Here is a 13,471-nt window from a genome sequence, read left to right on the forward strand (position 1 = left end):
GGTGGGAAGATCCCTCCAATGTGTCTTAGTCTGGGGCTTTTGTGGGCTCAGAATAGGGGAGGGGCAGGCTGTAGGTAGTATTGGAAAAGGCAACATTTGATTGGTTAAAAGGCATTATTCAGAAAGAATCAATGGGGAAAGGGTGGGCAAACGGGAACAGAAGTTTTGCTCTGGGTCTTGGGTTTTATCCAGGACCTGCCGTCTGGTCTTTCAGCCTTCAGGCTGTTATTTGGCTTGGAGGACCTGCCCCTGTCTGCCTGTGCATTTGGCTACCTCCCATCGCTATCAGAAGCATCTTGTGAGCCCCAGGGAGCCGGCGAGGACCCCCTTGTAAGGGAGGAGGAGGGCGGCGGGGTAGGCGCGGGTGGCACCATGCACAGCCACGTCAGGGACTTGGGAAAGTCTGGGCCAAGGAGCCACCCTGTGCAGAGGCACGGAGTCATGAGAGATTAGCCACGGTGGGACCGTGGCGAGGACACTGGGCTGAGCAGAGGGCTCGTGGGTGGTGCTGGGCAGGGAGCCTGTTGACCCACCCACAGAGGGTTTGTCTCAGGGGCCGGTGGCTTGACTGCTGTGCATTAAGGAGGAAGGCTCTGACAGAATGGGGGGACTTAGAGAGGGGTCATTTTGGAGACCTGAAGGTGGTTGGGGTGTTTGACCCCCATGAAGGCAGAGGTGGTACAGCGAAGTCAGAGGGACACATCCTGGGACCCACTGGGCACCGGGGAGATGGCAGGGCAGGAGCTGAGGGTAGTGCCGAGGTTTCTGCTGGTTGAGTTTCTGCTGATCTGGTGGTGTCAGCGAGTAGACAAGGATCCCAGACGGGTGGGTGCGGGGCAAGGTGGGGAATTTGACCACAGATTTCTCTTGAAGGTGCCCTATGGGGAAACAGTGTTGTGAAAGTAGGAGGGTGAGGAACGGAGGCAACTGAGGGTCCATGGAAGAGGATGGGCCAGAGGCAGAGGTGACAGGCCAGGCAGGCCGAGTGAGCAGGGGAGCCACGTGAGGCCACTGCGGGCGCACCAGGCACTGGGCCCCCTGCGGGGGGGCTGCCGCCCCGCCCCCACCCAGGCCTCACTGACTCCTGTGGGAGCCATCTGGGTACAGCAGCCACGTGGAGGATAGCGTGAAAAGTGACGGGACGGAGCAAAGAAAGACACCAGCTCCTCATTTGCAGAGGTTTCTGCACTGTTGTCACCAGCACGTGGTCGTGGCCTGCTCCCCGGGGGCCATTCTGGCCATTGATCCACGTTGTCCTCCAGCCAAAGGAAACAAAGCGGGAAGTGGAAAGAGCTGGAGTTACGTGGGGGCATCTTCCACCCTAGGCTGGCAGCTGGTCAGCCTCCTCAGCCTTGTCACCGTTTAACATCCTCCCTTTTGTTCTTTTCTCCTTAATCTTTATGTTTGGAAAGATTCCTATAGACAAATGTGCCACTGCTTCTCCATAGCCTTGTCTGGAATAAAGGAAATGTCTTTTATTACCGTTCATGCAGTTATAATCCGTGAAAGACAAGCCTGTTCTGCCAGTCACGAAGTCAGTCCTTTTTCTTCTGTGTTGCTCATGAAAGACTGTCCCGGCCCTCACATGACTAGTGGTGCAGCTCTTCAGGGGGTAGTACTCATCCGATTCCTGGGGAAACCCAGGCGAGCCTGCTGGCCAGGAAGCACCAGCTTGTGTCTGATTGCTAGGTTACCGTGGGTGCTTCCTGGATGTTCAGGCGCCCGTGATTCCCCCAGCATCTGCCTTGAGCTTATGTGCGTGGAGCAGCAGATCCCTTAGTCTGGGCAGTTAGATTGTCTGCTAAGGAAAGTGGGTGTTGCAGCAAAAGCCTTGCTTCACTGCTGTACTCCAATCCATCAAAACGGAATTGTTTAAAATGCCCTCAAAATGAAAATAGAGACCCCAAGCTCTTGATAAAACAGCTCTTTCTGGAGAAGCTCATCGGGCTGTGTAAACTCTAATAGGAAGTATTTATTCATCATTTGTATGTGCACAAATATTTATTGAATGTCAACTGTGAAGGCTGGTGAGTAAACCAGCAGGTAGAGTCACTACCCTGGTGCAGTGATGGGGAGCTAGAGGTGCTATGCATAGTACCCTGGTGCAGTGATGGGGAGCTAGAGGTGCTGTGCACAGTACCCTGGTGCAGTGATGGGGAGCTAGAGGTGCTATGCACAGTACCCTGGTGCAGTGATGGGGAGCTAGAGGTGCTGTGCACAGTACCCTGGTGCAGTGGTGGGGAGCTAGAGGTGCTGTGCACGGTACCCTGGTGCAGTGATGGGGAGCTAGAGATGCTACGCACGGTACCCTGGTGCAGTGATGGGGAGCAAGAGGTGCTACGCACGGTACCCTGGTGCAGTGATGGGGAGCAAGAGGTGCTACGCACGGTACCCTGGTACAGTGATGGGGAGCTAGAGGTGCTACGCACGGTACCCTGGTACAGTGATGGGGAGCTAGAGGTGCTACGCACGGTACCCTGGTGCAGTGATGGGGAGCTAGAGGTGCTATGCACGGTACCCTGGTACAGTGATGGGGAGCTAGAGGTGCTACGCACGGTACCCTGGTGCAGTGATGGGGAGCTAGAGGTGCTGTGCAGCCTTTGGCATGGCTTCCTATCAAGTGTCTGGAAGAACATCCAAGAAGGATACTTTCAATATGATAAAAGACAAGGGACATTTAACATGATACTTGAAGAATGAATAGAAAATGACCAGGTAAGACTTGGAATAGGACATGGAGAAAAGGTAGGAAGAAGGTTCTGGGCAGAAGGCTGGAAGGTAGGTTAGAACATAATGAGGCAAAAGACTTAAAAGATCCTTTCTTGTGGCTGAAGTGTAGACTCTCAGAGATTATGTCTAGTGATCAGGTTGGAGATCTTGCAGGGACTCGTAGGTCTTTCTAAAGAGTTTTCAAAGTTAGTGGGAAGACATCAAAGGTTTCTAAGCGGGAGAAGGACCTATTGAGTTTTGGAGAATGGATTTGGAGCAAAACAAGGCTGGAGGATTAGTTGGGAAGTTACTCCAATAATCTAAGAAATAGATAGTGGTGGTGGTGATGGTGGTAGTGGTGATGAAGATGTGGTGGTGGTGATGATGGTGGTGGTGGTAGTGATGGTGGTGATGGTAGAGATGGTGGTGGTGCTGATGGTGGTGGTGGTGATGATGGTGATGGTGATGGTAGAGATGATGGTGATGGTGGTGGTGGTAGAGATGGTGGTGGTGGTGGTGATGGTGGTGGTGGTGATGATGGTGGTGGTGGTGATGGTGGTGGTGGTGGTGGTGATGGTGGTGATGGTGATGGTGGTGGTGGTGGTGATGATGGTGGTGGTGGTGGTGATGGTGGTGATGGTGATGGTGGTGATGGTGGTGGTGATGGTGATGGTGGTGATGGTGATGGTGGTGGTGGTGATGATGGTGGTGATGGTGATGGTGGTGGTGGTGATGGTAGAGATGATGGTGGTGGCAGTGGTGGTTTGGTAGTGGCTTGGCCTGGGTATTGGTAGTGGGGATAGAAAGAGGTGGATGGACTCAGTCAGGATTGAAGAGGTAGACTCAACAGGATGCAATGATTGATGACATAAAAATGGAAAGGGTGAAAGACAAGAAAGTGTCGAGGGTGATTCTTGGGTTTCTGTTGTCCAGCTGGGTGATTCTCAGGTTTCTGTTGTCCAGCTGGGTGGTTCTCAGGTTTCTGTTGTCCAAATGGTTGGTGACCCCATCCATATGGATTGAGGAGAGAGGGGAGCAAGCTTAGGAGGGAAGACACAGAAGGTGTGCACTGGACACTTTCTCTCTGCTGAAAGGCCTCAGACACACTGATGGATTGCTTCACATCTGGGAACAAATGCCGTGAAGTCTGTGTGTCCTCAGCAGCTCCACCTGGTTGCACTAGGGTGGAGTCATGGGAAAGGGCACAGGTTATATATTCTTGCCATTTATTCCCATGGAGACCATGCTGCTCATTCCATATGAACCGTAAGTTAACATTTGCCATCACTCTTTTTGGCTTTTGTTTTGTTTTTCTGTATTTTACTTGTTTTTCATCCTAACACCCTTAAGGGTGAGGGTAAACAAGGGCTATAGGAGGCGAGGCCTTCCAGGGAAATGCCAGGCAGGGAAGAGGGTCAGGTCCGCCTAAAGGTCCCTCCTACCAACATTTCCCTGGAAATCTTTGCATCCTACTTGGGAAGGAGAGGGGTAGGGTGAAACTTTCACCAGACCCCAGACAGGGCCAGAACTGGCCTGAGTCCTGAAATGACATTTGTTCCTCCAGGACAGTTCTGAGAGCGTCGCAGGCATTTCAGTTTGTTGGATCTAAACTTGACCTGCTATTCATTGCTGTAGGACGGGAGGATGGCAGTTGCATCATTTATACTCACAGACCCAGCCTAGCACGACGCCAGTGTCTTTGTTAGAAACTCTACAGATGTCTATGGCCAACCCGCCCCAGCGGCACAGGGCTACCCCTGGTGGGATTTTGTCAAAGGGGAAGACCCACCAAGTAGAGCCCCTGAGCCCCTCCTCTTCCCAGGTGGCCGTCTCTCCTTGATCCACACCAGCGGCAGTTTGTGCAGCTTCACCAGAGCTTCTGGCGGGACCACGCCGCCACGAGGGCCACTGGGAGCAGAGTCCCTCCCATGCTTACGGCTCTCCAGGGTCTGAAGTCTGCACTTGCATGAGAAGGAGCTCCAACAGCAATAAAGTTCTACGTGGAAAATGCAGAATCTGATTGCAGTAGCATTTCTTAGGCCTTATTAGCATATAAATTTACCAGGTGTCATTTTAGGACAAGAGCCCGTCACTGAGAAGGAAATGAAATTTGGAGCTGCGTTTTCCTTCACTAAGCCAAGGGCCCGTTTTTTTGTTGTTGTTTGTTTGTTTGTTGTTTTCTTTTCTTCGCTTATTCATTATTTTGTTATCTTCTGCTGTCACATCCTCCAAAATTCCTGGGCATATATTTTCTTGCACTTTGAGATTTGGCATTTCAGGAAAAATGCCTAGCACAATAGGCTGTATTTTAGAGACTTGCTTTGTCATTTTATACGCCCAGCGGAAATTGTCGTAACTCCCCCAGATGATCCGATGCTCCCGTGCCTCTCCTGTCTCTCAAACCACATAGCCATTATCCCTGGCATTCTAGTTGTGAAACAAAACCTTAACACAATGTGGTGACATTTAATTTAGTGTTTCTCATTTCAAAGCCCTTAAAAATATTAATTAATTCCCATGAAGCCCCAGGAGGCGTATTATTAATATCTGTAGTGCCTTTCATGCTAGTCCATTAATGTGCCTTCTCTATGCAATAGGTAAGAAAATGAAGCTAAATCCGTTTTTTGCAGCCCCATGGGATAAGACCTTCATAGAGCCGAGGTCAGAAATAATGAATCCTTAATTTTATTGACATCCCTGAATAATCTCTACCCCGTGGCCTTCTGTGTGGCATGGAAGAACAGCACTCCTGTTCAGGAGCAGTCTCAGGAGACAGCGAATGATTTTCCTGTGGAGCTGTGACTTCAGCAATCCTAGTTCGATAGCTGTGTTGAGGAGAGTAGAATTGAGAAAAACTGCCACAGCAGTAATGTAATAAGTGAGATGGAGCAGGAGGCACTTGACAATTTCACTAGAAAATCTCCCAGTGATCTGTGGGCCCTGCAGTGAACCCAGCCCCTGCAGATCGATGGGCCTGTGCTCCAGGGAGACAGATGTGGAGATCAGCACCGTGGCTTGTTCTTATTTTGGGGCGCCTTATCTTTCCGTGCCTTTGTTCTTCACCACTTTGCACCGGGGATTTCTGTAGCCTTAGCAACCAGAAAGCAGGGTGGATCTGTGGAATTAGACTCCCCGAAATCTCGAGTTTAGTTGACAGCCCTTTTTCCTTCCTTCTGATTGCCTCGCTGTCTGGCAAGCTCTGCACGTGTTCTTTCCTTGTCTGTATCTGCAGCCCGTGACTCTGGAAGTCTTTCTGACTCTGAAAAACATATCCTGTGTTCACTAAGGGGAAGTGGTTTTAATATGCATGAAAAGAGGCAGGCGTTCACCCCACCTGGACCCTAGACCCTGGAGAAGGGGTCGGAAGTTAGCATCAGCGGACGTTCCTGATAAACGTGAGCTCAGGTGGCTCACTTCCCCTGGCCTGACTGCAGACATGAGCCAGGAACACCCATTCCGCCTTGTGTGTGAGACCCAGGAGGATCAAGGAGATATATATCCTTTAGCATCCATTAAAAAAAAATTTTTTTTTTGAGTCCTACCTCTCCGTTTTTGCTCTTCCCTACTTGAGCTGCCTTAAAGCGTCCCTGGAGGTAGGAAAATGCATAGACCCTCCTTCCCAGGGCTCCAGTACTGCCAGAGGAGCCTGGGTGATGGCCACGCCTCCGCCCTGGGGCCTGGAGCTCTGCTAACGCTTTCTTGGAAAACCTTTAATTGTTTCTACCAACTTAGCCAGGACATTTTTTAAAAAGCACTTTCATTAAAAATGCATAGGTATTTGTTTTAATCTACATAAAGGCCCAGACCAAAATGGGATGTGGCCTGCTGCTTAGACTGGCCATTATCACGCCTCTGATTCAGAGGAAAACCTAAATTCCATGTTTATGCAGGTCTTATAGCTGAGGCGTTTGGTTTGAAGGAGCAGGTGAACTAGGTCCTCACCAGGACTCGGTGCTTTTTTGTTGGGTGTGGAGAGACATGGGCGAGATGGGGCTGTTGCTGCTGCGCTGATTCGAAGCCATCTCTCCACACTGAACCCGTCCTACGTGTCCGCCATTCTTTCTACGCACCCACTTGAAGGCGGAATGTCTAGCTACCTCTACTTCAGACTTCTTTTCTAATTTACAATGTACTTACTTGAGTGGATGTGGTTTTGGAGGGCATGTAGCCAAGGTCGTGACAGCTGAATAAAATGTTTCCTTCTTTGCGCCTAGAACTGCGCTTTCATTTATCAGCTGCCCTTGGGGTGTTGTATGGGATCAACCAAAATTCAGGTATTTAGAACATTAAGACTCAGTGGCCTGGTTCTGTCTCACCAAGAACACAAATAAACAGTTGATGAATCCATCACATCAGTGATGAATCCAGAATGTGTCCATCATTTTCTTAAGTCTTAGCATGCAGAGAATCTCAGATAGCAAAGCAGAAAGGATGACGTCACAGATGCCTTGGGTACCCAGCACCTGGATGCAGCTGTTTGTACACACATACTTTCTGGTATTATGTTGATAGTCACTTACGCCAGTTCAACCTCAGGCAGGATTCTATCAGTTTCTTTACTACAAATTGATTTTTTTTATTAATTATTGTAATTACTGTCAGTAAAAATCTGAGTATCACTCAGCAATTAGTTGCTGGTAACTGAGTGTGTTGTAATGCTGGGGAAAGGATATAAAACTTGTATTTTGAACAAAAAGGCACACATGTGGGTGAGCAGTGTTTACCCCCACAGAATTTACCACCTACGTAGAATTGAGATAGCTGCACATGAATGTATAGTGAGCAGTATAAGTTAATTCAGAGAAAGAAAAAATTATTTCCTGCTGAAGGGGTTCAAGAAGGAATTTTGTAGGAGAGCTGGGCGTTGAACAGCCTCCTCCAGAACATGTGGGTCAGATTGGCCACCGCAAGGCTGGGGTCCCCCGTGGGCCAGTGATGCCCACCTACGGGAGCAGGTGACACGCTGCCTCCCAGGCCACGCATCGACACCCCTCCTGTCACGCTCCGTGCTTCTCTGAGCACTTCCTCCTTCCAGGTGGCCCCGGGCTCCCTGCGGGCCAGCCCTGTCCCGGCAGAGCCCCCTGTGGGTGTCAACGCACATCCTTCGTACATGAAAATGGACTTGAAGATCCGCGTTACCAGTTGGTTAGCTCTCTCTCAAGTCTCCTCCGTGACTCTGCTTTATTTTTCAAGCATCTGGTCCCGAGCGAGGAGACACTGAGAGGGGAGACCACTCTGCGGCTCTAACCCCGCCTCACACCAGGGCTCCGCACTGTCCTGCAATGGCACAGGGTTGCTAGCCTTGGATTAGCTTTTGGTTCTCTAATGGGCTTCGCTTGCAGGTACAAAAAATTGGGGGAACCTGGACAAACTCTTAAATCTCATCATCTGAAAGATATTCATACATCTACTGATGACTTCCAAAGTACAAGGTCTAGAATACCAAGAGGTTTCATGTTGTCATAAATTAGAATTTTAATGTATATAATTAGGTGAAACCAAATGTGTATCATATACAACAGAGGAACCGTGTTGCAGGAATTGGGCCTCGTTTTCCTGTTGTTTTCCTCACATCTAATTCTTTTTCTCTGGAAATGCCAGGGAACCTTTCTTTATTTTCTTTATTTTTATTTTTCGGTAGAGACAGGGGATCTGACTATGTTGCCCAGGCTGGTCTTGAATTCCTGGCCTCAAGTGATCCTCCCACCGTGGCCTCCGAAATGCTGGGATTCCAGGTGTGAGTCTCTGCGTCAGGGGAACCTTTCTTTAGCATGAATGGTGTGCCCTCCTCAGGGCATGTCCCCTCTGCTTACCTTCTCAGTCACATCAGCAGGCGCTTCCTGCGCATCTGTGTGCCCAGCCTGGGCACAGCGGGAGCCCAGGCCTTCCTTCAAACACAGCCTCCCCTGCACGTTCCAAACACTTACTGGCATTTTTCTTCAAGTGATGATCATGGCATTGGCCTTACTTATTTTAGTTGTTTTTAAAAGAAAGTTTTAAAAGTTTATCAAAGTGATGAACACACACATCACTTTTTAAAAACATAATCCCCACCCAGAGGCAAACCCTTTTAGCTGTTTGTTCTAGTGGCATATGTTGGTGCTGCTTTGCACTGACTCATCAACTCAGGGCATCTTCCCCGACTGCCTGGTGTGGCCCCAGCACTTTCACACCCGTTGTTCCCCTCCCCAACCCCAGAACGTCGTAGATTTACTCTGTGGGTTCTTCTTTGCTGGGAGTTCACCATGAAAAGTACTTTGCAGCAAAAGAGCAGTGATGGAACTGGAGTAGCTCCTCGTGTGACCCGCCTGTGCCCGTTTTCCAGCATCCTGCCACCCAGCCAGGTCTGTCTCCTCCTTGCCCCGTCCTCCTCACTCAGGTTCTCTGGAAGTTGGCACAGTTTTACTAAAATAAAATCAGCATTCATAGCATTAGGACTATGTAAATACTGTTCTCAAGAAAGCCAAGTCATGAGTACTTGGGTCTGATTCTGGACTTTGTGTGTGAGTTCCCTGGGCTGCTGGTCTCCGTGCCCCCAGCCTCGCTGTCTTGATGAGAGGCCCTAAGGGAGCCTGCGGTGTCTGGCAAGAGGTTGCCCTCAGGGCTTTCTGCTGCCATGACTTTCTGGCCCTTCGTCCCTGTTTGTTTTTCCCTGTGACCTTCAGTAGCAGCTTAGCTCCTTGGGGTATTTACTGGGAATGCGTTGAATATGTGGATTAAATGAGTGAGAGCTGACGTCTTAAGAATGTTGACTCAGCCCACCCAAGCAGGGAGCATCTTCCCATTTGTTCATGTCTTCTTGTGTTTTCCAGGAGAGCTTTGAAAATCCTCCATGCCTATGTTTTGCACATTTCATGTTAAACTTATTCCTATGCGTTCAGTCTGCTCTGTGGCTTTTGAGATGGGGTTTTCTTTGCCATGATGTTCTTCTGTTTATTATTTGTGTATATCAAGGCTATTGATTGTTCTCTGTCAGTTCTAGGTTCTGCTCATTCAGGGAAGGGCCCAGGCAGGAGGCGGAGGGAGGAGCTTTCAGCAGGGCGATTCCTTACTTGGTCTCTTCACTCTTCTGCCATTCCTGCCGTGTATACATTGCAGGTTCCTTCATTTGAACAAATTCTCTCTACCATGCTCCAGATGTTTTCAGAAGGACCCCGTACTTCTGAGAAATACTTGGTATCCCAGTGGCAGCTGTGTTTGCCTTGGTGTTGCCATGTGACAGGCATTACTTCTTTATCTCATTGTTGTTCCTAGTAGTTCTCAATGTTTGTTGAATGAATATTTATAACCATCATGTGTGGCAGTTGTTATGTAGTGTTTTGATTTGTTTTTTTGAGACAGTCTCACTCTGTCACTCAGGCTGGAGTACAGTGGTGTGATCATGGTTCACTGCAACCTTAAGCGATCCTTCCACCTCAGCTGGGACTACAGGTGTGTGCCACCACACCTGGCTAATTTTTTTTTTTTTTTTTTTTTAATTGTAGAGATGGGGTCTCACTCTGCTGCCCAGGCTGATCTTGAGCTCCCGGGCTCAACCAGTTCTCTCACCTCGGCCTCCTAAGCTGCTGGGATTTTTGGCATGAGCCAGGGTGCCTGGCATTACCCGGTTTTATAGATGGAGAAACTCTGAGCCATGTGTCCAGGACCACACAGCTATTAACTGCAAACCCAGAGGAAAGGGTAGGGGACGAGCTCCAGGCATTCCCTGGAGTCCATGGTAAATTTCTTCATTTCTTCTCCTGCAACAGGCCCGGTACAAGCAGAGCCTTGACCCAACTGTGGATGAAGTCAAGAAGCTCTGCACGTCCTTACGTCGCAACGCCAAGGAGGAGCGAGTCCTCTTTCACTACAATGGCCACGGGGTGCCCCGGCCCACAGTCAACGGGGAGGTCTGGGTCTTCAACAAGGTGGGTGTGCCTTCCAGCTTCCTTCCCGTTTCTGCCAAAAGCCATGCCAATTATGGTGGTCGGAGCAGGTCCTGCCCATCCGTAGCTTCTGTTAAGCCATTGATGTTTACTGTGTTTCAACAAACCCAAATGCCATAACTGAACGGACCAGGTAGTCAGGCACAAGGAGGGGCTGTTTCTATGGCAGAACGTGTTCATGGAATGACTTCCTTGAAGCATGGCGCGTGTGGTTTATGTTCCCTCTGTAAGAACAGCAGTTGTTTGTAATTCTCCGAGGACAGACCTCGAGAGTGTCTGCCTTCTAGTTTGAAAAATTGCACAATTTCTCAATTTCATTAGAATCTTCCTTTAAGCATCAGTGATTTTCTTAGAAAAGAAAGTTTTATATATTCTAAAGGGCTAATTCCAAGCTGCCCTGCAGGTGTAGGCTCCAGGCTTCCCTCCTCAAGGTCAGAATCACCAGCCTTTTGCAATTCCGTTGCCCGGGACCAGATGAAGTGCTTGCTCCCCTTCTGTAGCTGTTGCTGTGGGTGGTGGGTGCTCACCGTCATCCCCACCCTCCAGGATGTGGTGGGTGCTGTCTCCCCATCCTCCAGGGTGTGGTGGGTGCTAACTGTTGTCCCCACCCTCCAGGGTGTGAACCTTGGTCCGTCTCAGAGCAGCCAGCTGTGGGTCTCAGCACGCTCTGCGTGATGCATGAAAAGTGGTACTTGGAGGGTGCGGTGGCTCCATATGTACCTGAGCATGTCTATGAGGGCACTGATTTGGAATCCAGCAAATCCAAGTCCCAGTTTCGGTTGTGCTGTCAGCCTGCTGGGCCTCTGCTTCCTTAGTGTGGACACCGCCTCCTGCCATAGTGAGGACTCTGACTCCATTTCTTCACACACTGAACTCTCAGTTCCCGCCTACCGTCCCGGTTCACAGCTAGCATTCGGCACAGGTGGCGAAGCAGTGTGGGCCCAGAGCAGAGACCTCGAGGAAGGCTTCTGACCCTGGACACGGAGGAGTAGCCAGCCTCGGAAGTTAGAAAGGTATCCACCCAGCTCCTCCCGCAGGGCAGTGCCATCTCTCCCCGTATGTATCTGGATACCAGCTTGATTTTAATGCCTTTCGTTAAATATTGAGTAAATTCAAAACGATCATTGTGAAGGAAGCAGGATTTACAGAAGCAGGATGTAATGAACCACCAGGCGTGCACCACAGGCCCCTGGTGTGTCTTTCTCAGCTGCAGTCTCTCCTTTCCCTGCCTTCCCCTGTGGCGCCTGGCACAGTGAATTTGAATTTGTCCTTCTCTGGCTCTCCTCTGTGGAGCCCCCAGCGTGCTGGCTCTCAGGCGCGGCGAATCCAGGAGATTGCTGCTGATATGCTGGGCGGACGCTGGCACACTCTTCTGCAGTGCGCTTTGCTCACTTGGTCAGAGGCTCTGCAGATTCGTGCCACCGACCCCAGGGGCCTGCAGCCCTGCCTCTTCCCACATTCGCTGTCCCCTGCCGGGACCCTGCCCTTCTCAGTGCCTTCCCGCAGATGGGCATTGGGCTGGTTCCCATCTTGTTTCTGCTGTAAACCACATGAGTGTTTCAGCTGCGCACCTTTCTCTCCAGCACTGGGTGTTGTCACAGGGTTTTTTTAATGATAGACTGCGGTGTGCTCTGATTTTCTCTGATAACCATTAAGATCGAGCACCCTGTGTCCGCCCGCCGGCTCCGTGCTGCTCAAAGCGCCCATCTGCTATCCACTTCTCTCTGCAGTGGGTTGCCTTTTCCTGTCGGTTTGAGGGAACTCTTTGTATTCCAGACAGTAATGATTTTTATGAATTGTGTCTCTCTTCTCAGAATTTATGCTGTGATTTTTTTTTCTTCATCTTCTTACACTCCTGGTAACTTACAAAACAAAATTTTTTTTATTTTTTTTGAAACAGGGTCTCTCTCTGTCACCCAGGCTGGAGTACAGTGGCATGATCATGGCTCACTGCAAACTCTGCCTCCTGGGCTGAAGCATACCTCCCACCTCAGCCTCCCAAGTAGCTGGGACTACAGGTGTGCACCACCACACCTGGCGAAGTTTTGTATTTTTGCCAATTTTTGTATTTTTTGTAGAGTCAGGGTCTTGCCATGTTGCCTAGGCTGGTCTTGAACTCCTGAGTCCAAATAATCCTCCTGCCTCAGCCTCCCAAAGTGCTGGGATTACAGCGTGAGCCACTGCGCCCCGCTCCCAGTTGTGCTTTTTATTTGTCCTTCTTGTCTTGCTGTGCTGGCCGATGCCTTCAGTGGAGTGAAGTGGGGACTGGGTGGGGAGTGGGGAGTGGGTGGGGCATCTTTGTTTCCTTTGTCCTCGCAGAGGGAGAGCTTCTGTGTTCAGTGTGTGATGTCTGCCCCAGGCTTTTTGTAAAACAAATCAATCACCATTATCGAATTAAGAAAGTTCAATTCTTAATTTGTTTTTTTAAAAAAAATCGTGACTAGATGTTGCTTTGCCTCCCGTGGTTATTTGTGTGTGTTAAAGTGGTCACAGTGCTTCTCTCCCTTAGGCTGGTGCTACATTGAATGGTACTGTATGACCGTCTCCTGTTATACACACCTTGCTTTTTGGATTAACCTGTGTTATGATGAATGATCTGTTTCATGCACGGCTTATTCCGTTTGCAGCCATTTTGTTTCATATATTAAATCTGTGTTCGTGAGTGAGATTGGCCAGGGATTCTTCTTTCTCTTGCTGTCCTTGCCTAGGCGGAGTAATCAATAACTGTGGCCTTAGAAAATAAGTTGAGGAATGTTCCTTCTTTGTGTATATACTTGAATAGTTTTTGTGATGTTTGAAGTATTTGTTGTCTGAATGTTGTGGAACTTACAAAGAAA

The 13,471-nt window shown here is 49.6% G+C and overlaps 1 protein-coding gene across 2 annotated transcripts in view; it reads left to right on the forward strand.

The window, feature by feature from the left end:
- RPTOR (regulatory associated protein of MTOR complex 1) overlaps positions 1–13,471 on the forward strand; it is a 420,173-nt gene that overhangs the window by 154,441 nt on the left and 252,261 nt on the right. For both annotated transcript variants that reach the window (XM_054458563.2, XM_054458564.2), the window contains exon 4: positions 10,458–10,616. In XM_054458563.2, the coding sequence (XP_054314538.1) occupies positions 10,458–10,616 (159 nt within the window). The remainder of the gene's footprint in view (positions 1–10,457; positions 10,617–13,471) is intronic.

This window comes from Pongo pygmaeus, chromosome 19 (genome assembly GCF_028885625.2).
Source record: "Pongo pygmaeus isolate AG05252 chromosome 19, NHGRI_mPonPyg2-v2.0_pri, whole genome shotgun sequence".
In the NCBI taxonomy this organism is placed as follows: domain Eukaryota; kingdom Metazoa; phylum Chordata; class Mammalia; order Primates; family Hominidae; genus Pongo; species Pongo pygmaeus.